Here is a 24,546-nt window from a genome sequence, read left to right as displayed (position 1 = left end):
GGCCAGGAGAGTCCAGCCAGCTGTTTTAGGGCCAAAGGACAGATCACCCAATGGTTCACATTTTAGGAATTTGAAATGTCTAAAAATAGATAAGGTGGTTTCTCTAAAAGAAAATAAAATGAAAGAGAAGGGGAAAAAAATAAAAGGGACAAGGAGGACAGGGTGAAGGAGGGAGGGAAGGCGGGCAGGGAGGGAGGGAGGGAGGGAAGGCGGGCAGGGAGGGAGGGAGGGAGAAAGGAAGGCAGGAGGGAGTGAGAGACACAAGAAATGATTTAGGGAACGTTAGTTATCAAGAATATCTTACTTAGAAAGAAAGAAAAAAATGCATAAAAATGCATGAACTTTGTGCAGGTTAATGCAATATTAAACACAGTAGGATACATAGGCCTCATATATATAATGTCCCCAAGCACTTTTTAAAAATATGCAGAAACTAATTCAGGATCATTCTAGATAAAAATACACATTTCTTTAAAGGGGTGGGGTGGCGGGGTGGGGAGAAACGTATGGTCTCAGGGATCCCCACACACATACAAAGATAAAACTATGTTTTTTTGGTAATTCTAGTTGATATGGCAGCAAAAATTGTCATAACAATGTTGGCTGGTTTTGAGAGGGTTATTTTCAAATATAACCTGATAGCTACATTTGTAAAAAAATCTTTGTGAAAAGTTGATTTATTAACCCTGTGATATGTCTATCTTGACATTTTCTAAGATAAAATAAAAGTAGCAGAATTGCGAATGGGTAAGGGACAGAGCTTTGAAGCAAAAGGGAACCCTCTTTGGGTTCCTCTCACACGAAGGGATACAGACTCTTAAATAAAATAATACTTCCTTAAAAATCTGCTGCCTAACAATTGTTTACATCATAGAAAAATAGCATTTTTGTAAAAAGAAATATAGTCACTTTGTTAAAATGGTCTATTTTAAACCAGCAATTGTTTTTCATATAAAGAATTTCTAAATACCCATACAGAAAATAAAAATAGATAATACTGAGTGCAAAGCAGACAATGTCATGTTTGCAAATGATCAAAATATTTCACTGCCAGATAAATAATGCTCTTAGTATATTACAGTACAAGTTTTAACTTTTTAGGAACTTAAAAGATATTGCTTTTATTCTCTGATGGCAAGCTACTTATAAGTAAAGTTACTTCCAGCAGCAGAAGGCCAAATTGATTAGAAATGGATCATACCTATTGATTCACATTTCCCCTGAACTGAAACACCAGGCAATGAGCTGTGTCCCCAACTCCTTCACAGGAGCACGGACCGCAGGCCACAGAGACACAGAGGGGCGAACACCAATCACGGGCCTTTCCAAAGCATTTACTAGACCTTCCACATTCAAATCTTCACCCAGAACAAGAGCAACACCAAACTATTTACCAGCTTGGTCAAATCTCCCATGAGGGACAGTTTCTGTGAAAACTCCTTCCTAATTACACGCATTAAATCTTCATGCTATAAAAACAGATGGTTTCAACGGACGATTGCTCTATCGCCACAAAGCAATTCTGAGAGGGTGGCAAGTTTCCTAGTGGCAGTAGTAAAGAATGTTACCAGGATGCTAAAACCCGGCAGCTTCCAGCTTCTACACGGGGAAGTGGGGCTGATAGAAGAAATCTACCAGCTACTTGAGAATACTCAATTAGCAACACAAGGCAAGCTCCACCAGCATTTCCTCACACTCTCTCCACTCTGCTAGGGTCATAGGAATCTGTAAAACAGGAAAAGAAAATGAAAGAAAATTAGCGGTATATTCAACTCTTCTATTTTCTGTTTAATTCTTAGACCATAAATTTGTCTAGGGAACAAAATCTACAAGTGTATAAAGGTTAATTTTTAGATATTTTAACTATCCTGTTTGCACTACGGAGTAAAAAACTCTTTGTTAAAAAGGCTGTTTTCAAGGAATGTGCATAGTCATTCCCCAGACACAGATGGGAAAATATGAACTGCTGACAACTTTGGCGGCTCCTTCCTGTTCACCGTGGAATATACTTCACTTTAAACGCAGTTTTTCCAAATTGGCAGTGATGTGTTTGGCTGATATTAAGGGGATGTCTTATCTTTCTTTCTTTCTTTCTTCTTTTTTTATTTTTTTGGTAAATTACAGCTCAAAAGAAAGCTTGCTTTGGAATATGCATCTTTGTGATCGAACGTTGTCCCTTGAAGGCTTGAGGATCTTGAAATCCTGACGCTGGGCTGGCAGTGAGAGGCTTTCTGTCTCTCATCACCACTGACCGGCAGGCAGGCCGAGGGCTGGATGCTCGCTCACCTGTCAGCGCAAGGCTTCCAGAGCCTTCCAACACAGGTGTGTACGAGTCTGGGCCATCATACTGATCCATTCTACTGCTGGTAATGGAAAAATCCCAATCTGTGCCCAGATGACCTGGATTTCTAAAACGGGACACGATACAAAAGAGCAATCATCCTAAACTGTCACTACCACTGCTGCTGGGTGCTGCCAAGTCCCACAACCTCCAGTTCACAGATGTCTGTCTGGAATCCAGATAAACCTGAGGCTCACACGTGCGCCTCCTGTGGTGAGATCTTCCTGCCATAGCAGCTCAAAGGTTTCTTAACTTTTAAGGAGAAAATGTTTAAACAATCTGAAAGGACTACAGCCATTATGGAAACGTTACGAAGTTTTCTCAAAAAAATTAAAAATAGAACTACCATATGATCCAGCAATCCCATGACTGGGTATGTACTCAAAGGAAAGGAAATCAGTATGGAAGAGATATCTGCAGAAGAGATATTTACAACAGCCAAGGTCATTGCAGCATTGTTTACAATAGTCAAGATAGGAAGCTACCTCATCATCGAGGTGCTCGTCACTGGATGTGCAGATAAAGAAACTGTACATACACAAACAATGGAATATGATTCAGCACTAAAAGATAAGCCGATCCTGCCGTTTACAACAACACATGTATGAAACTTAAGGACATTATGGTAAGTGAAAAAAGCTAGACACAGAAAGACAAATACTGCATGATCTCATCTATATGTGGAACCTTTTTTTTAAAAAAAAAAAAAAAGTTGAAATCACAGTAACAGAGAGTAGAAACAGAAATAGTGGCCAAAGGGTACAAACCCTAAGATGCACAGAAATGAGGCACCCAGCTTTGATGGGTGAATAAGGACTAGAAGGACTTTGATGAATAAGTACTAGAGACCAGGTGCACGGCATGGTGACTTCAGTTACCAACGCCATGGTGTACACTTGGAATTTGTGAGGAGAGTACATCTCGAATGTTCTCAGCACACACTCGAAAAACTGGTAACTATGTTAGGAGATGACTATGTTAACTGCCCTGACTGGGTTTCTCACTTCACAACCTATACATGAATCAAAGCACCATGTTCTGCACCTTAAATATATGCAATTTTTGTCAATCATAACTCAATAAAGCTGGAAAAAAAAAAAGAAAAAGGAAAAAAAATAGCACGGCTCAGCATGGTCAAAAAAGGTGATTCATGTGAAAGAAGGAAAGAAAGAAAAAGAGAAGAGAAAAGAAAAGAAAGGAAAGAAGGAAGGAAGGAAGGAAATCTGGCAGGATTTGACAGTCAGAAAAACAATCTTTTGGCTGGGCTACGTGGCTTGCACTGGTAATCCCAGCGTTTCGGAGGCTGAGGCAGGTGGATTACCTGAGGTCAAGAGTTCGAGACCAGCCTGGCCAACATGGTGAAACCTGTCCCTACTAAAAATACAAAAATTAGCCAGGTGTGGTGGTGCATGCCTGTCGTTCTGGCTACTTGGGAGGCTGAGGCAGGAGAATCACTTGAACCTGGGAGGCGGAGGCTGCAGTGAGCTGAGATCTGAGATCACACCACTTGCACTCCAGCCTGGGCAAAAGAGTGAGACTCCATCTCGAAAAAAAAAAAAAAAAAAACAATCTTTTCTGAAATCCATCTGGACAACTGTGCATTGCAAAGGCCATAGACATTCCAGTTTCTCCAGCAGCAAAATGTCTTACACATCCTCCTGACTCCTTTTCAACCTGGCTGAGACAGGTTTATGATACAACAGGTCCCGCGACTGTGGTGACTGAGACAGCGTTGAGAGCACTTTGAGTCCTACATTACTAACCAGATGGGACAGTCTCTGCATTTAGGAAAAGGAGTCTGCACCTGCTCAAACATCACCATCTGCATGCAGGGGCAATCTGGCTAAAAGGCAGGGGAGTCCACATAAGTTCCTTCTGACTGCTGAAGTTAACGACATCCATGAAACATTGTAAGACATTAATAGCTGGGTGTTTCACTTCTGTGCTCAATCGGCCTCACAGTGTTCACCTGAGAGGGTCCTCCTGTGAGCAGAGGTGTCTTTTTCTCCATTGAGAAGAAGGTGGGCGGTCACTAAATGATGAGAACATGTGGAGGTCACACGTCCGGCTACTGGGAGCATCTGTTGTTAAGATGCTCAGTCTCTTCCAGGCTAAGCCTCATGTTACATCACACTGGGCACTGAAGAGGCCATGCCATGTCTGTCTGTACCACACCACCCAATGCACGCACCCTTTGGGGCCCTTATTATCTGTGCTGTGTTGTACCTATCATATCAAGTGTCTTTAGATTACAAATGGTCATTTCAGCTCACATCTTTTTAGTGGTCTTTTGTGCCAGGCACAACACAGACACCTCCACAGGACAAACCTGCCGCCCGCAGTCCCATGGGCTCTTTCTTCAGCTCATGGACTGTCCAGGTCCCATAAAAGTATAATGTGGGTCACAAAACATTATATTATTTCGTAAAGACAGGGTCTCGCTCCGTCACCCAGGCTAGAGTGCAGTGGCATGGTCACAGCTCGCTGCAGCCTTGAACTCCTAGACTCAAGCGATCCTCCTGCCTCAGCCTCCCAAGTAGTTGGGACTACAGACATCCACTACCATGCTTAATTTTGTTTTTTATTTTTTGTAGAGATGGGGGTCTCACTATGCAGCCCAAGCTGGCTTGGGGCTCACATAATCCTCCCACCTCTGCCTCCCAAAGTACTGGAATTATAATCATGAGTTACCATGCCCAGTCATCAGTATTTTGAATTTTCTAGTAGCTAGGTTAAAACAAATAAAAACCAGTGAAACTAATTTTAATAGTATATTTTATTTCACCAAATATATTCAAAATATTATCATTCTAATACATAACCAATATAAAAATTGAGATATTTTAGATTTTTTTTTGTACTAAGTCTTTGGAATCTGGTGTGTCTCCTACACTTAACAATACTTCTCAATTTGCATGAGCCATATTTCAAGTGCCCAGTAGCTGTATATGACGAGGAGCTATTATATTGGACAGCACAGGTCTGGGGGACAGGGTGGTTACCGGGAGAATTAAGAATCCTGTTTCCTGTGGGATCCATTTCAGCTGAGGACAACACACTGAGGCCTACCTTAAAAGGCATTTCACCTATTCATGCCCCGAAGATGTCCTAACATCCAGCCTTCTAATGGAGCAATCTGGCATCATGAAGCCTTCCCCCTTTCGTTCATTTTGGGCCTCACACAGGTACCTCTTCTTTCTTCCCTTGGATTCATATTAACAGGGTTTGCAACAGAGGATGATGGGACCAGGAAGTTCTGTGTAGGATGAGAGGCTGGGATGACACTTCTGAATTAGAGCCTAAGTCATCCAGCAAAGATGGGAGTCTGTGACCTGAATTGGCTTTGGGCTGTTGATTTCTTAACCAGAGGCACGAAAGACCATTACAGACATGTGCGCTGAAATGACCAACTTTAATCTAAAATAAAGACAATTGATGATGCAACATAGATAATAAAGTTCTAGAAGGGGGTGTGTGTAGTTCTAGAAGGTGAGGCAGTGCAGGGAGACACGGCATGGCCTTGTTTTACAGTTCCGGCACACGGGCTGAATTTCAGTGGGCCACGGATTTAGGAGCAATGAAGCAGCTCTAGCATGATGGGGTCATGGGGGCAGCAGTGGGGTAGGGAGGGAGATGAGGAGTCTCATGTCTAAAATCATTAAATGCTTCAAAAGGAAAGCCAAGTCCAAGAGCTTATCAGTGACATGCCAGCAAGGCTATGGGGTCCCCTTCAGCTGAGGACAACACACTGAGGCTTACCCTAGGGGAACAGTGAAGGACTGTTCTAACTTGAGAAGGAACAGTGAGTGGAAGAGTGGACATCTGTCAACAGTTTTACTACCTCTATCATGTGACCTGCTCTCAAAACCAGTGGTTTTGAATATTGAGGCCTGGTGACCATCACATGAAAGGCCTATAAAGGGCCACCTGAGCCAAACAAATGTGAGAAACCGTCCCTAATGGTGCTGTCCCCTCCAATCACGGTCATGCACCACAGAACAACGTTTTGGTCAATGATGGGCCACACATGTGACAGTGGTCCCGTAAGATGATAATGAAGCTGAAAAACTCCTATCATCTAGTGACGTCATAATGTCATAGTGCAATGAATTTTAAACAAATGTGGTGTAGCCTAAGTGTACAGGGTTTATGAAGTCTACTGTAGCGTAGAGGAATTTTCTAGGCCTTCACATTTGGTCACCACTCACTGACTTGCCCTGAGCAACTTCCAGTCCTGCAAGCTCCATTCATGGTAAGTGCCACATAAAAGTGGTCCTTTTTTTTTGTTTTTTGTTTTTTTTTGACACAGAGTCTCGCTCTGTCACCAGGCTGAAGTGCAGTGGCTCAATCTCAGCTCACTGCAACCCTGCCTCCTGGGTTCAAGCGATTCTCCTGCCTCAGCCTCCCAAGTAGCTGGGACTATAGGCATGCACCACCATGCCCAGCTAATTTTTGTATTTTTAGTAGAAATGGGGTTTCACCATGTTGACCAGGATGGTCCTGATCTCTTGACTTTGTGATCTGCCTGACTCAGCCTCCCAAAGTGCTGGGATAACACATGTGAGCCACCATGCCCCACAGTCCTTTCTTTTTTTATATTTTATACCATATTTTTACTGTGACTTTTCTTTCTTTTTTATTTTTAGATGGACTTTCACTCCTGTTGCTGAGGCTGGAGTGCAATGGCATGATCTCAGCTCTCTGCAACCTCTGCCTCCCAAGTTCAAGAGATTCTCCTGCCTCAACCTCCCAAGTAGCTGGGATTATAGGCGCCCACCATTACATCCGGCTAATACTTGTATTTTTAGTAGAGACGGGGTTTCACCATGTTGGCCAGGCTGGTCTTGAACTCCTGACCTCAAGTGATCCTCCCGCTTTGGCCTCCCAAAGTGCTGGGATCACAGGCATGAGCCACCGTGCCCGGCCTGTACCTTTTCTTTAGATGTGTTTAGATACACAAATGCTTACCGTTGTGTTACAATTGCCTGCAGAATTCCATACAGTAACAGGCTGTACACGTTTACAGCCTGGGAGCAACAGGCTGGGAGTGTGGTAGATTCTACCATCTCGGTTTGTGGATGTGCACTCTCTAAGGTGTTCACACAACGATGAAACTACTAACAAAGCATTTCTCAGAGTAAGCCCCATCATTAAGTGACACATGACTGTACTTGAAAGTGCCCCAGGAAGCTGTCAACACGAGTAGCTCTCTGCCTGTAGATTTTTGGCCATTTTATTGTGTATTAGCAACTGTATCAGATGGAGAAGAGAAAAAAATAATTAAGTTTTCTGCTTGTTAGTAGTGATGGTTAAAAAAAAAAAGGTCACGAGGAAGGTGTTTTTAATAACTGGCTAAAATTAAAATGTGCACTACCTGGGTGTTTTTAGATACCTACTGGACCTTCTCATTCTAAATGGTCAAGCTAAAAATCAAGGAAGTGCTTTTCTGAACTGGAAATTTTATCTTATCAAATACTCCCTGGACGGGGCACCATGGCTGAGGCAGGAGGATTGTTTGAGGCCAAGAATTTAAGACCAGCCTGGGCAATGTGGCAAGACCCCATCTCTACAAATTAAAAAAATAATAAAAATAAAATAAAAAAGCTGAGTGTGGTGGTGCATGCCTGTAGTCCCAGTTACTTGGGAGGCTGAGGCAGGACAATCACTTGAGCCTAGGAGTTTAAGGCTACAGTGAGCTACGATCATGCCACCGCACTCCAGCCTGGGCAACAGAGTGAGACTCTGTCTCAAACGAAACAAAAAAACCAACAAAAAACCTCCCTGAAATAAGTATCCATGAACTGAGACACCGAAATATTTACCAACTGGTATTTTATTATAACAAGATTAATTTGTCTTATTTTAAACTCCTTAAAATTCTCAGGAAGCCACAGAACTGAGAAAATCATCCTGATTTTATAGATGAAGAAACTTGCTTTAGAAGTCTATGACAAGCTTTAACTAGCCTTAAAGTCTAGTGGGCATATTTTTTGAGGAGGAAGGGGGACTGCAGAGGAATTAATGCTGAAGATTATAATAATCCCGACAGCTCAGAAAATGGGCAGGTAACGCTTTTTCCACCATAATGGCAAAGCCTTCACATTCTCGGTATTCTCTACCACAGCAGAGCCCCAATTCGTCCAACTAGAGGATCCAACAGAGCCCCGACAAAGGATTATTTCAATCATGTATTCTGCATGTGAAGCAGAGGAACAACACCTGCTAACACCCCTAAGAACCCCACTGTATTTGGGGAAATCTTGAAAGTGCTCGTGTACATTTTTTTGTTCAATAGAAATCTCTGACTACTTCCAACTGAAATAACCGCTCTTTCCAATCTGCTTCAAAATTCTTGGGTTTCAAAACAGAAAACAGAAAGGGGTGGGAGGCGCAGAACCACCTGCTGGAGACTGGGAAGGAAAAAGGAAGGGCCCAGCTCAGGAGAGGGCATTCCCCTAACTCAACTCGTGGGGGCCAAGGTTTTCTTTTTTCCCTTATTGTAAAACGGCTTGAACTGGGATGAGCTCAGTAGCTCACACCGGTAATCCCAGCACTTTGGGAGGCCAAGGCAGGCAGATCACCTAAGGTTAGGAGTTCAAGACCAGCTTGGCCAACACGGTGAAACCCAGTCTCTACTAAAAATGAAAAATAAGTCGGGCATGGTGGCGTGTGCCTGTAGTCCCAGTTACTTGGGAGGCTGAAGTAGGAGAATCGCTTGAACCCAGGAGGCAGAGGTTGCAGGGAGCCAAGATGGCGCCACTCCAGCCTGAGTGACAGAGTGAGACTCTGCCTCAAAAAAAAAAAAGAAAGAAAGAAAGAAAAGGAAAAAAAGAAGGCTTAGACTAAATGACAGAAGGTCCCTTCCAGTCCATGGCTTATGATGTGGATCTTTTGACATTTATCTTTTGACATTTATGTTTTGACATTCTGATCATTTCTAGGATCTATAATTGATTCCCAGGCTCTGAAGAAAATGCCTGAAACAGACATGCCAAGAATTCTCTGGACCTGTTTTTATGAGAGTTGAGATGGTAAAGTCATGATGGGGGAAATCTCTGTCACCGTGGATGGGAACCTGCCTTGTGGTTTTATGTTATCAAAGGAGGCTCCAAAAACACATTAAGGTAAGACGATGGAGAGGACTCAAAGGAAGACACCTCACCTGAGTTTAGCAATTGAAACTTAGGGGACTTCAGAAACATGGTAGGTGGGTAGGTTTTCTGGGGGCTGGGGTGTTGAGAAAGTACAAACTGAATTTTGTCTAGCAAATGTTTTTACTGAAACCTGAAAGTTTCATGAATGGCATGGCAGTGGAAAAGGGAAAAAAATGGAAGGCCAAAGAATTGTGGAGGGTGCAAATGTAAGACAGAATGCAGAATGGGAATGGTGGTTTATTCAATGAACTTGCCACACCATCTTTTTTAGGTTGGTAAAGGGCACTGAGGGCTGTTAGGGTGAATGAACGCCTGTGACTTGAGAAGGAGAGTAGGGAATACATGTGCCGTGGTCTCCAGCGAGATTCACAGGGCCTGCACCAAGGCTGGAATGCTTGATTGATTGACCTCTTCACATTAAGAGGCTTGAAAAGTTGTTTATGGTAGACAACACATAGTGGTTTACATACTTTCTCTAAAGATATGCTCATTTTTAAAAGACACTGCAAGAGGCTGAGCGTGGCTTATGCCTATAATTCTAGCACTTTGGGAGGCCAAGGCAGGAGGATCACCTGAGCTCAGGGGTTCGAGACCAGCCTGAGTAACATAATGGGATCTCGTCTCTACAAAAAAGTTAAAAAATCAGCTGGAGATGGTGGTGCACACCTGTGGCCCCAACTACTCAGGAGGCTGAGGTGGGAGGATCACTTGAGCCCAGGAAGCAGTGGAGGTTGCAGTGAGCAGAGACTCCCACTGCGCCACTCAACTCCCGCCTAGGCAACCGGTGAGACGCTATCTCAAAAAAAAAAATAAATAAAATAAAACACTGCAAGATCTTGAATTTTAAAGACCGCTTCTGCACAATTCTTTGAAACTAAGGAATCTTTTGATAAAACATTTCCCAGGGTCAACTTGATCTATCTGAATATGCAGATTTACATTATCCACCAACCTGGTATTTTTTAAATAAAGACTCCAAATGCGTGCCAAGCCCCTGCCTGCCTGCCCAATTCCTCACCTGGGCACCAGAAGTCTTGATCCAGGCTCTTCTCCTTTTGTGCTGCTGGATGCTCCTTCTCTTCCTTGGAGATGCTGTCCTTGGAGACGGAGAGTGAGTGGCCCCCTCTCCAGGCCCGGTCCCCGCTGCCAGGAGACACGAGGCCTCCCGGGAGCCCGGCCTGGCCCCTCGTGGTGGCCTTCAGTTCCTCAGCCTCCTCCAGGCAGTCGGCATTCCTGGAGCTCAGGAATCTCATGCGCGACACGGAACTCACCTCTTTCATTCTCATCAGGCGGTCAGCGTCCGCTCTCCTAGGCGGGGAGGCTAGCTTCTCTTGTAAACTTTCGATCACTTTGGAAGGGCTTCTGAGTCTCTTTTCTGAGCCTGCCACACTTGGGGGTCCTTCTACAAAATGGAACAAAGTGGACCTGAAGGGTGGTTTTGCCTCCACATCCTTTTGTTCGAAGGACTTAGACTCCGAGGGGCTGGGCTCAGGCTCAGGGACGGGGGCTGTGCTGGTGACCACCCCGTCCACATCTGAGTCCTCAAAAGCCTGAGGAGCCCGCTTGGCACTGTCCCTGTCTCCTACAAAGAGAGGGCTCTTGGTCCAGCCGCACTTCCGCCTGCCATAAAAGGAATCGGTGGACACCCTGGGGACAGCTGCCGGTGCTGGGCCAGATGGCGGCTCTTCCTGGGGGGACTCTGGGGTGCAGGCACTTGCGTCAGGCTCAGCAGGATGGTTCTGTCCTGCTCTCTGGGTGCCCGGCAGGAGGGACTCCACTGCCACCTCAATGCCCAGGATCCTTGCAGCTCTGGCTTGCAAGGACTCACCTGGGGGGATTTCTACCACACTCGCTTCACCCAAAGACCCCTCTAGCTCGCTGGCACCCTGCTCTTGCCCAGGGGTGAGCCCCACGGACCGTAAGTCTGGAGCTGAGAGCCCTCGGTTCTTGTTAGACAGGGACAGCGGGAGCCCTGCGGCCCTCTCTCCACCACTGTCAACCTGCCGAGGGGCCGCTTGGCTCGGTTTCACAGAGCTGAAAGCACTGGTGAATTTCTGACCTCCCTGGAGCTCCCTAGGTTCAGCTGGATAGGACAGGGGCACTGGTTTTGCGTCACTTGACTTTGAAGACATGCTCATCACAGTAACTGGGCTGCCTGCGAGCCCGTCCATTCCATTGCTAACCTCCGGATGTCTCTTCTGTGCACTCACGTTTCCATCTGCTGACCAGAAAGGTGCACCGCCACCATCTTCCGCGCAACAGCGGCCCGGGGATGTAGGCCAGGCACGCGGGTGGCCAGGCCCCCACTCGTCACTCCAGCTCTCAGACTTACTCTCGCCTCTTCCCGACCTGCACACGGGGCTCTCTGGCACCCACATCCTCGGCTGTGGCTCAACCCTCATTTCCGGGCTGTTTCCACGGAAGCCCACATTCTCCTGCTGCGGCTCTGCCTCAGTTTCCTCACCACTGCTGCTCCTGCTGCTGCTGCTGCTTTCTTCCTCTTCCTGGAGCTCCTTGTTAAAACTTTCTAACTGACTGATCAAATCCCAGGGACGACGGCTGACCGGTTTCAGGAGAAACTGCCCGAAGAGTTGTTTGCTGTTGCACGGGCCTGTGGGCTCCCCCTTCACCACCTCCCGCTTGGGCTCAGGGTGGCCTCCAAGCCTGTGGACATCCACGCAGGGCTGACTTCGGCCTGCTTTTGGCACCGGTGCCTGATCTACAGACAAGGAAGTCCTTGAGAAAGCACTGTTGCCGGACGGGCTGAGGGACCTGTGCCCTTTCAGGTGACGGGCACTTGGCCTCTGTTTGTGGTCACCGGAAGGTAATGCCGTAGGCATCTGAGCTTCGGAGGCAGCAGGGTCTGAACCTATTGGACTCGGGGGTGCATGACTCGACCCTCCCGGCTTTGCACCGGGGAGCAGCTGTGAGCTTTGGGGTTCCTCAGAGAAACTGGTTTGTGTTTGCTGATCCCTGTACCGGTGCCCTGGCCAAGAGCCAGAATGCTTGAGTTCTCTGTGCTTTGTAAGGTGGATGAATCTGAGGTCATTTGTTTGGCTGTCTTCTGGTTCCCCCAGGTCTTGTTTTTGGAACTCTGTTCGCCCCCCCATGCTTCCTGTGAGGGCCTGCAGCTCCAGGTCGGTGGAAGACATGCTCAGCAGACTCTGTTCTTGCAGAGCTGGGCTCTTATCAGACCCATTCTTTTGATCGGCGCTGGGCTTTAAGTCATTGTTGTCCATATCTCTATCTGGCAGATGTGATTCTGATTTCACTGGGATAGAAACCAAACAAAATATAGTCTCGTTCATTCTTTTCTTTGAACTTTTCTTGGTGCGACTCCCAGTTTCGAACTTTTTGAGCTTGGTTTGAGTTTCACAGGTGCTCTCGCCCTGGGAGTATGGGGAGGAAACCTGCCTTCTGGTGTGACCGTGCTGGCTGCCTCTCACGTCAGGCCGCTGTCCCCTTGCCACACAGAGGTCTCTCTGGCTGGGGAGGCCACTGTTTTCCCCTTCCCCAGGGAGCTGGCCCCACAGCCACCGGGGGCTGGGATTGGCCGAGACCGGGCCCCTTTCGTCCCCTGATGGGGGTATCAGGCTCTGTGGGTTCCAGGTAGCACCATCAGCCTGCATTCCTCCATGAGCCGGCTCTTGGGCAGTGACAGGACTGGAGTTATATGATTTATCGTCAAGTTTTATATCTTCACAGAAACCCTGGGGCTGAGCTAGTTTAAAATGTCGTAACCGTGGGTCATCAAAGGGAATGTACTGAACGAAGCCGTCGTAGGCAGTGACAGGCCGGGGGTGTGCAGGGAGCTCCTGAGGCGAGCGGGGGCTGGCACCATACTCATTTCCAGTTCCAGGGGGGCCCGAAGGAGGCTGACCGCTGGCCCCGGCCTTCTCGGTTGGAGACTGCTGCTGGCTGTGACCGCCACACACATTTACGGGCGCCGTGTCTTCTAAGTAGGGGTTTGGGATGTTCTGTGGGGGTGACCTGTATGAGGGCGGAGGCACATACACTGGAGGTTCCAACCCTGGGTCCGACAGGCAGAGCTCGTGCCTGGGGACATAGGCATCCATCTGCTGGCTGTCCTGAGAGTCACTGCTGTCTGCTCCTCCCCTAGATTGCTGGTGTGAGCCATAAGATGGGGGCTTCAGGGGCCTCCCAAACTTAGGCCGGGGAAATGGGGCCGGGCAGCCACCCTTCTCAGAATTCCTCGTGGAGTCCAGATTTGGTGCATGAGTGGGAGGATACGGTGGCAATTTAGGTGAATGCCTGTCATGTAATGGAATGGGAATTTCCGTGCAACCCAGGCCCTCGGGGGAAAGAACTTTAGGCAGTGAGCGGGATTTCCCTTTGTTCTGAGAATTCAACACGTGTTCTCCTTGAATGAATGGGTACAGGTCTTGAAACAGTCTCTCCCCATCCCCATCAGACATCTGCCTCCCTAGTTTACGTGGCTGGCTCCAGCTTTCCAGGCTGACGTTCTGCCACTTGGCAGGAGCCGACATTCTCAATTCTTCTTCCCAAACTGCCTTCTTCTTCGCATGCTCTGACCTTCCTCCAACTTCCCATGGACCCTCCCTCATATGGACAGGCAGGCCGTAGGCTTGGGCCATGCCTCTGGCCTCCAGGTCTTCACGACCCCTCGGCTTCTGGCTCCTGGCTGCCTGCCGTCCTCTTCTCCTCTGGGCTTGATCGTTAGCAGTCGGGGGATGAGAGGACCATGCTGAGGCTGAGTTGGGATGATTAGAAAACCTACAAAGCAAAGAGGCACAGACGTTAGGCACAGAAGGAACATGGCTTCATCGGCTTCTATGACTGGCGTTCAAAGTCAAACTCAGGCCAGCAACTTTGAAAACTTGGTTCCCAGCCACAGTACTTGCCAGCTTTAAAGAAAACATATCCCATTAATTATGGCTGGAAGACAGCCATGTGTTTTGGCATCAAGGGCCAAGAAGGGGCAGCAGTGGGCGGCCCATAAGAATACACGGATGTTGGGTGTACTCCAGAGATGCCAACGTCCTTATAAACTTTAAAATGCCCAAGTGGGGGACCGGGCACCGTGGCTCATGCCTGTAATCCCAACACTAAGGGAGGCCAAGGTGGGAGACTGTCTTGAGGCCAGGAGTCCAAGAACAGCCTACACAACAGTAAGACCCTGTCTTGACGTAAAATTTAAAAATCAGCCCGGCTTGGTAGTGCCTACCTGTCTCAGCAACTCCAGAGAATGAGGGAGAACTGCTTGAGCCCAGGAGTTCGAGGCTGCAGTGAGCTGTGATCACGCCACTGCATTCCAGCACAGGCAACAGAGTGAGACCCTGCCTCGTGAGAACAGAGATGCCCGAAGGAATAAGGTTTAAGCCTGCAGCAGTGCTTCTCAAGGTGTGGTCCTGGACCACTTGGAGCACAGTCCCGGCTCAGTCCAGACATCCTGTGCAAACTCTGGGAGGTAATCTGGGAATCTGCTTTTAACAACATTGCTTTTCGGCAGCGGTTCTGAAACTCTAGCGAGAATCAGAGTCACCGAGTCCTGGAGCTGGCAAGACACAGATCGCTGGGTCCCACCCCCAGCTTCTCATCTGGCAGGTCTGGGTGGGGGCTCTGTAATCTGCAAGTTCCCAGGTGATGCTGAGGCTGCTGGTCCCGGGGCCTTACTTTGGGAGCCATCATTGCTGGTGGCTGCTCATCTTGACTGCAGATTAGAATCCAGGAGGACTTCGAAAACCCAGACGCCAGGCAGGATCCTGGACACATTACATTACAATCTTAGATATGTGGGTGGTAAATGGGGGGGAGGTGGCCAGGCATCTGAGCTTCTCCAAGTGTCCCCAGGGATTCCCAGCATGCAGCCAAGACTGAGAAAGATGTCTCTTGCAGAGTCCCCCATCTCTCTGATGGGAAGCATTATCCAGCGGGCTTGTAAAATACACACATGACCAAGTTTCTCCCTCTGAAAGTTCACATTTGGCAGGTCTGGGTTAGGACCCACGCATTTGTATTTATATTTTTATTTACATATTTGTTTTTGAGACAGGGTCTCACTCTATCAATCTGGCTGGGTGCAGTGGTGTAAACATGGCTCACCACAGCCTCTAACTCCTGGGCTCAAGCAATCTTTCCACTTCAGCCTCCCAAGTAGTTGGGACTGAATACAGGCACCCCACCATGCCTTGCTAGTTTTTAAAATGTTTTTGTGGAAATGGGGTCTTGCTATGTTGTCCAGTCTGGCCTCGATCTCCTGGCCTCATGAAATCCTCCTACCTTAGCCTCCTAACGTGTTGGGATTACAGACATGAAGCACCATGCCTGGCCCATCTGTTTTTTTTTTTTTTTTTTTTTTTTTTTTTTTTTTTTTTTTTTTTTTTTTGTTTTTTTTTTTTTTTTTTGTTTTTTTTTTTTTCCTTCTTTCCTTCGGGTTTTCTGAACTTTTTTTTTTTTTTTTTTTTTTTTTTTTTTGAGACTTGAGTATCACTCTATTGCCCAGGCTGGAGTGCAGTGGCACAATCTCAGCTCACTGTAACCTCTGCCTCTTGGGTGCAAGCGATTCTTGTGCCTCAGCCTCCCGAGTAGCTGGGATTATAGGCGCCTGCCACTACATCCAGCTAACTGTTGTATTTTTAGTAGAGACAGGGTTTCATCATGTTGACCAGGCTGGTCTTGAACTCCTGAACTCAAATCATCCTCCCACCTCAGCCTCCCAAAGTGCTGGGATTATAGGAGTGAGCCACTGCACTGGGTCCTATCTGTATTTTTAATAAACACTTCGGAGGATTCTTATCCTCAACTTTGGGAAGCACTGTTAGGGCTCACATTAGGGGAAGAGGGCAGCCCTGTTCATGGCGCGAAACTCTCTGCAAGGCAGGAAATGGTAGTATCAAATGCAGGGTGCTGTTCACTACCGGGCCACACATTAGGATTTCCTTGTGAGTCTTTAAAAGATACCAGTGCCCAGGGTCCATCTCCAAATATTTGGATGTAACTGGTCTAATGAGGAGCCAGTATATTTCAAAATCTCCCAAATGACTCTAGCACGCCTCCAGAGTTTAGAATCACAGTTCTAACACAACCAAAAGAAAGTATCTGAAGAACACTGCTATTCAGCTTAACGTGCGGAAATATTAAGCTACTATCTATGAATGATCGGAGACTAGGGCCATATAATAGGGAAAAAACCATTAACTGGAAGGAAGTTCAGGGGACTCAACAGTTTTGATTCACCATGGGCGAGGCTGTCATTGAAAATGTTTCAAGTCTAAGATAGCTGTTTGCTTTTTAAATTATTAAAGTAATGTATTCATTGTTGAAAATGAATGTTGGAAGAATACAAAAAATTACAAAAAAAAATTGCTTATAATCTTTCTACTCAGTGATAGTTACTTTGACGCATATCTTCTTGCCTATGTGCATGTCAGCATGTGAATTTTTGAACAGCCTGAGTATTCTACTAGGTACCTGGTGTCATGTGAACATTTCCCGACACTTGCAGCACCAACAGCAGCAGCCGCTCACCCAGTGGTTGCTGTGTGCTAGGTCCATGCCACGCGCTTTCTGCAGAATAACTCATTTCAGCTTCACCAACATCCTTCCGAGGTAGAAGCTACTGTCATTCCCATTCTACAGAGGCGGAAACGGAGTCCCAGCTGTTAAGTAACTTGCTTAATACTAACATTTGCTGGACACCATGCATGGTGCTAAGCCTGCCAAATGAATTATTTCATTTTGACATTACAATTACCACTATGTCCCCCTTTTACAGATAAGAAACTGAGGCATAGGTAGGTTAAATGATTTCTCCACATTACACAGCTTGCAAGGATTTGGGAAAGAGTTCCAAGCCAAGAAATGTGAACCTAAAGTGCATCACTTAACCCTGGGTTTTACTTCTTCCAGCATAATGAAAACCCCTCAGGTGCTTAATGTTCATGGATGAATTGTATTCCATCACACGCACGTGATTTACTTAACCCTTTACAACGTTGACATTGATGTGGATTCTATTCTAAAACACTTTGAGACACACTATTGTATACAAACACATGATGCAGGTCTCAGATCACTTAGAGTAAATCCTTAGAAAAGAAGTGAGTAGATCGTGTGGGATGTTGTGTTATGCATATTGTCAATTTGACCTTAGATAAACCATCCAATTTATAGTTCCTCCTGCAGTGCAGAGAAGAGCTGGCCTTGCTGAACCTTTTCTTTTTCTGTTCTTTTTTTTTTTTTTTTTTTGAGACGGAGTCTCGCTCTGTCGCCAAGCTGAAGCACAGGGCAGCCTCCACCTTGCAGGTTCAAGCGATTCTCCTGACTCAGCCTTCTGAGTAGCTGGGACTACAGGCGCACGCCACCATGCCAGGCTAATTTTTTGTATTTTTAGTAGAGATGGGGTTTTACCATGTTAGCCAGGATGGTCTCGATCTCCTGACTTTGTGATCCACTTGCCTTGGCCTCTATGGTGCCGGGATTACAGGTGTGAGCCACTGCACCTGGCCGCTGAACCTCTTCAGTCCTAGTTACTACAACGATTTCCCCCCATAACTTCTCATAACTTTTATTGTGTTTCTTTTATTGCATTACTTTTATTTGCATTTCTTTGATTACTAATGAGGTCAATTTCTTTTTCTCCATATGCTTAAATGTTATTACACATTTCGGGATTTCAAAGGATTCAGGCAACACAGTCTGCTTTTCAGCTGGTGGCACAGCAGAGTGAACACCGCACAAAGCCAGGACGTGCGAGGCTACCCGCTCTATACAGCAACTGTGAGTGAAGCCTGGTAAGAGTCCCTGCGCGGACGGGGCTGCAGGAGCGCCCTTCCCCTCAGAGAGGCAGAGGCTGTGGGCAGGAGCCTCTGGCAAAAACTTAGATTTTTACTGCTACTATTCTTATTTTGGAATTACTTCTTTGCCTTAAAAGGTACGGATAGCCCCTCAAATTCTGTATCTAAGGCCAGGTGCTGTGACTCACGCCTGTAATCTCAGCAGGCTGAGGTGGGTGGATCACCTGAGGTCAGGAGTTTGAGACCAACCCTGGCAACATAGTGAAACCATGTCTCTACTGAAAATACAAAAATCAGCTGGGTGTGGTGGCAGGCACCTGTAATCCCAGCTTCCTGGGAAGCTGAGGTGGGAAAAATCACTTGAACCCAGGAGGCGGGGGTTGCAGTGAGCTGAGACCGCACTACTGTACTCCAGCCTGGGTAACAGAGCAAGACTCCATCTCAGAAAAAGAAAAAAAAAAGCCAGACGTGGTGGCTCATGCCTGTAATTCCAGTACTTTGGGAGGCCGAGGTGGGACCAGCCTGGCCAACATGGTGAAACCCCGTCTCTACTAAAAATGTAAAAATTAGCTGGGTGCGGCGGCAGGTGCCTGTAATCCCAGCTACTCAGGAGGCTGAGGCAGGAGAATCACTTGAACCCCGGAGGCAGAGGTTGCAGCGAGCTGAGATGGCACTATTGCACTCTAGCCTGGGCAACAGGGCGAGACTCTGTCTTAAAAAAAAAAAAAAAAAAAAAAAATTCTGTGTCCTCTCCTATCCACTGATGACTTGTTAGGCAGCCACTTACGGCAAAGCTTAGTTACAGGCTGGAAAAGTAGAAACTTCTGAAATCAGTCTGAGGTAAGACATTTGCCACTGAGCAGCCTCTGCTTCTGTGTTGACAACCTGTACGTGGTGTAAGCTGTCTTAACACCAGGCACAGCAGTAGGAGGTCACAATTTCTGTGTCCCTTTTGTTGTCATTGAAATTCTGTTTTGAGCGTTTGGGCTTTGAACACTGAGTAGAGGGCTTCCTGGTGACGTTCTATAAGGATTAGTCATTTTGGAAGCCATCGCCACTGGCCCTCCTGCACACCCCCTTCCCTCTTCCCTCCCTCCCTCCCTCCCCACTTCAGGGAGCCAGGATTCCAGCTCCAGAAGCCACAGAGTCTTCCCTTGGGGACACCCGTGTGACTGCCCATCAGTAGCCTGAGAAACGCTATAGAAAACAAAGCACTGAAAAGTCTTCAGCACCTACTGTCTACAGGTTCTCAGACACTATAGAAAATCCAAGGGCAAGACTTAAAAATGGCAATTTAATAAGGCATTACAATTGTTACACCCCACCGTGAAAGCCTATAAGAAATCATGAGGAAGTATGTGGCTGGGACTTTGCATCAGAAACAATTTCCCCTCCCACCTCTGCTCTTAGGCTCATGGAGAGTGGGCTTTTATTAAACACCGTTCTTATTCTTGACAGTCCTGTGAAAGCTTTCCTGGAATGCCTGACTTTAGGGAGGAAACCATACCCTGTGGCTTTGACGCATTTTCTCAATTGATATTCGGGTTTCACGGTTTTAGCCCCTTAGAGAAGGGGCTAAAATCCTAAGGTGCTACTTGTGCAAGCACACACCATAAGCATAATCAGAAGATAGATGAAAAATGACAGAAATGGGACGAGAATATAAACAGCCCGTCACTTCCTACGGAGGGAGTGTGGTTTTCTTCTCTGCCCAAAATGTCACATTATCACTTTGACTTTGTCAAAACTGCCATATATAACAGACCAAAATGGCTGAGAAGTTTGGGTTAAACTTCCTTCTGTTGGCACAAGGTGCCAAAATTCCAATTTAATTAAAATGCAGGTCATCTGGGAAATTTTAAATTATCTGTTATACAACGCTGTCCACAGGACATAGAACACTCTAAACCATCTAATTAATAAACATCTATTTTGTACCTAGTAAGGGGTGGGCTCTGACAGGTTCAAGCAGACCCCTCATGGGGATCGCCCTGGTAGATTTCTCCTTCAGACAAGTTAGCAAGAATGGCTCTTTTTTTTTTCTTTTTTTATTTTTTAAAGACGGGGTTTCACCATGTTGGCCAGGATGGTCTCGATCTCTTGACCTCGTGATCCACTGACCTCGGCCTCCCAAAGTGCTGGGATTACAAGTGTGAGCCACCACCCCCGACAAGAATGGCTCTTCTACTAGCTTCGCTATAGGATGCCCATCACTAGCTAAAATGATACCCATCACTGCTGCATATGGTTTCAAAGCCAAAAATATGTTTTCTGATATGTTTAAGGAAATGAGATCAAATTTTTCTTTTTGGAAAAATGAAACTAATTATCTTACATTTTAAAAGACATTAACAATGGCACTTTTTAGAAAACATGCTGAACACATTAACACAGTGTGAGAAAAAGATAAGAAAAAGTAGAATGTGATCAGCCAGAAAAACTGAGTCCACGAGTTCAATGGGACAAGTGGGGGCTTTACACAGAATTCCTGGGCGAACAGGATGGAGATGAGACAGAAGTTACCCTTGCTAACAGCCCCATGTCTAATCTCAGGAGAGACGAGGCCAACGAAACAGCCGCTAGCAACTGCTTGGGAAATATCTAGAATATAATCATGTGAAAAACAACATGTCTAACCAAAAATGAGCAAATCTATTCATTGCATATGCAGCAGCAGCTAATTATGAGAAAAATTAGGAGACAGTTCTGTTTGTTCACATGAATCCTTCTCAACCACAATGGAAAATGATACCCTTGTTTTAAAAAGTGAAAGCCTCCTTAGAATAGCAACATTTGGGCTGGGCACAGTGGCTAATGCCTGTAATCCCAGCACTTTGGGAGGCTGAAGTGGACGGATCGCCTGAGGTCAGGGGTTCGAGATAAGACTGAATAACATGGTGAAACCCTGTCTCTACTAAAAATACTAAAAATTAGCTGGGCGCGGTAGCAGGCGCCTGTAATCCTAGCTACTTGAGAGACTAAGGCAGGAGAATGGCTTGAACCCAGGAGGTAGAGGTTGCAGTGAGCTGAGATCGAGTCACTGCACTCCAGCCTGGGCGCGACAGATCGGGATTCTGTCTCAAAAAAAAAAAAAAAGTAACCATTGGCTCACATTCTCCATCTTCTCAGTGGCCTCCAAAGTCCTCATGAGCCACACTGACTTGTTATCACCTGGGCAGCTACAGACTGGCACTGGGCCTGATACCCAGGAGACAGGATGGATGTGTGGTTTAACTTAAGAAATCAGCTAGAGGCTTGCTGCTCGCCTGAATGAACTGGGGGTTCTGTGGGAAGTGAGAGCGACAGTTATCCTTCCCTCCTTCATGAAGAAAATCCTGAGGCTGGTCCTTCTGTGGGGGCCCTCAAAGTCCAGTTGGTTGTGCTTTGCTGTGGTCATTGGGGTGGGGCTGGGGAGGCCCCACTAAAGCCATGCCTTTGTCTAGCGATCCCTTCCTGGTCCCCAAATCTGCAGTCTAGCAGATGCCTGCTGCTTTCCATCACTTTCCAACCCTAGTGGCGTGTTCTGGACCAGTGGATGGTCACAGCACGTTGGCCTAGCCTGTTCCTTCAAAAACCACTCCCCTTCCGGAGGGGTCTGTAGCTAGGCATTGGTATCTAGATACAGAAACTGAGGCTGTAGGTCTCACTGAAAGAGCCAGGAGCAGTGTTCTTCCCCGGTTGGGAGAAGGGGCTTTGGGCATCTCTTTAGAGTGACTCATATTCACCAACCCTGGTGTCCGGTGCCTGACATGCTTCTGTGATGGCCAGAATTTGCTCTGAAAGCTCTCCGGGTCTGGAAGCCTGCAATTTCATTTTTTGGCACGCCTCAGTCTATTCAGTAGACCACCCTGTGCAAATATCCCTCTGACACAGGGTAACAAGTGGGCTAATTTTGGAAAGGGGGAATCTGGGGTCTGGAGAAGATGAAGACTGAAGTATAGAGGTTAGCATAAAATTAAAGGTCAGTCAGAAAAGAGAAAACTGCTCTGAAAACATAATGGATGAATATCACTCTTCAGCAAAGTTCAATTTGAGCAAGAACTGTAGGTTGCTCTGGCAGAATTGTAATGAGAAAATCCACAAACGCCCAGTCGGACTGCTAATGCATTGTCATGCCTCTTTTTATGATGTCGCAATGAACGACTCTCGATGACAGACAGGGCAGATTCAGTTAAAACATAAAGTACCCGGTGGACTATTTCCGGAGGTTACAGTTTTGTTATTTTTTAAAAAATCCATAAACATAATAATGGGTCTGGAAGTGGAAGCATAACAAATTTTAGGACTTGGAAGTGATGCTAAATTTGGACATACAAAGAAGGGGCACAGGAAAGCAATTGAAAGGCCCTCGAGTTACCACGGTGCACAGAGGAAATTAAGTAGGAGGCGTTTTGGAAAGGCACCCCCTGATATTGACCTGGATGGAAGCCCTTGAAGTCACAGTTCCTCCACAGCAGGGGCTTTGAACTCCTGTGCTTGGGTCTGGCTTCCACAAAGATGACCTCAGAATGGAAAAAAAAAACATGTTGGAAGCCACCACCACTATAGTGCCAACCTGCCCAGCCACAAAACCATAATATTTTTAAGACTCTGATTGCTAGAAAGGGACACAAATTGCTCTTTTGTGGTTGCCAGCAGGTTTCTGAATCGTATTTGGGCTGGGACTTCAGTAGGCTTTTGATTTTGCAAGGTCTAGTAAAGAGCTTTTATATACGCAAGGCCAGTCGGAGACTGCGCTCCACAGGCCCTGCCCCCAGGAATGGGGTTTGGGGTTGTTGCTTACTTTTCATAAAATAGTTAATTTACAACTGGTGCTGATGTGAAGGATGGAGCCAGCTTAGAAACTGTCATGGCAAGGCTAGCAGTGTATCTTTTTAACGCATGTAACAAAATCAAGTGCCCTTACTCTGGGAGAGCACTCGTGGAAGGGCGTGTCTCAGTGATGTGGACCACTGACAAACCTACAGGTAGAGAAGATGGGAGACCTGGCCCAGAGGCTCACACCTGTAATCCCAGCACTTTGAGAGGCTGAGGCAGGAGGACTGCTTGAGCCCAGGAGTTAGAGACCAGCCTGGCTAACAAAAGGAGACCCTGTCTCTACAAAAAAAAACTAAAAAAAAATTTAGCTGGATGTGGTGGTGAGTGTCTGTGGTCCTAGCTACTCGAGGGGATGAGGGGGGAGCACAGCCTGAGCTTGGAAGGTCAAGGCTGCAGGGAGCTGAGATGGCGCCAGTGCACTCCAGCCTGGCGACGGAGAGACACCATCTCAAAAACAAAAAACAAAAAAGAAAACGAAATAAAGGACGAAAAGGAGAAAGAGGAGAGAAGCAGGATGGAGAAAGGGGCACGAATGAAGGAAGAAGGGCCTAAGGTCCAGGTGGAAGGGAAGCAAAATAACGAGAACAGGTAGGTGGAGCTGGTGAGGGCTCCCGGGGTGGCCGCCAGCTGTGTGCCCTAGTGTCCTGGATGAAGAGCATGAGAACCTCTCACTGTGAGTCAGGGCAGCTCTGAACCACAGCCTTCCTGCAACGGTACTTCTGAGGGACGCAAGCTGGGTCACAAACCCCTAATCTCTGACTCACGCCAGTTATTTAAATGAGCCCACTCCTTTAACTGATTATCATGGCAAGGACACGCTGATGACTGCCTTCTAATTTAAACGCAAGAAGCCACACTAGGTGGCCCTTACTCTGTGGCAGCCTCCCTACAGGGCCATACGCTGACACTGCTCCCACGCTGGGGTCCCGCTGATAGAGGACCCTGTCCCACCACATCAATGAGCATCCTGGGATCATCCCGGGGCCTCCGGGAAGCCAACCCTAAGGGTGTTTTCACAGGCAGGGACAGGAAGCACTAGAGAAATGGTTCCCCACCCAAGTGACCAGGCAAAGTCCTGGCAACTACACTCAGGGCAGACAACATTGCCTCCTCCAACGTGCGGCCCTTCCCACCTGACGGCTGGACAGCCAGACTGGCCTCGGCTTCTGATGCCTCACGTGTATTGCAGGGGCAGAAGCCTCCCTTTTGAGTTTTCTGGGAGGGGTGAAATGAGATAATATATGCGAAGTGTTATTCATCACTTTCTTGTGGATTTCCTAACGTGAGGAAGGAAAGGTACAGATGGAGAGAAGTAGGCTGAGAAGATACTGTCTGTGGCTGGGCCTGGGGAGGCCGGTGAACCTGCGGCCGACACCCAAAGATGACTGCCCGGGGTCATCAGAACAGTCAAGGCTTGGGGTGCCTGTCGGGGGGGTGGCTTCTGGTTTCTCACTGT

General features: G+C 46.8%; 1 protein-coding gene across 8 annotated transcripts in view; it reads right to left on the bottom strand.

The window, feature by feature from the left end:
- Nucleotides 1-444: 444 nt before the first annotated feature.
- The window catches only part of JCAD (junctional cadherin 5 associated), a 99,625-nt gene continuing 75,523 nt past the window's right edge, over nucleotides 445-24,546 (bottom strand). For 6 of the 8 annotated variants that reach the window (XM_037740948.1, XM_037740946.1, XM_017535439.2 and 3 more), the window contains 2 exons: nucleotides 10,514-14,250; nucleotides 445-1,725 (listed from right to left, as the gene is read on the bottom strand). In XM_037740948.1, coding sequence (XP_037596876.1) covers nucleotides 1,691-1,725; nucleotides 10,514-14,250 — 3,772 coding nt within the window. In that variant the 3' untranslated portion in view covers nucleotides 445-1,690. Of the gene's footprint in view, nucleotides 1,726-5,739; nucleotides 6,102-10,513; nucleotides 14,251-22,689; nucleotides 22,775-24,546 lie in introns of those variants that run through there. The other 2 variants (XM_017535443.2, XM_037740949.1) reach the window with 2 other exon arrangements.

Source organism: Cebus imitator, unplaced genomic scaffold (genome assembly GCF_001604975.1).
Source record: "Cebus imitator isolate Cc_AM_T3 unplaced genomic scaffold, Cebus_imitator-1.0 Scaffold92, whole genome shotgun sequence".
Lineage (NCBI taxonomy): Eukaryota > Metazoa > Chordata > Mammalia > Primates > Cebidae > Cebus > Cebus imitator.
Note: the sequence above shows the minus strand (reverse complement) of the source record. Positions and strands in the feature narration are given on the sequence as shown.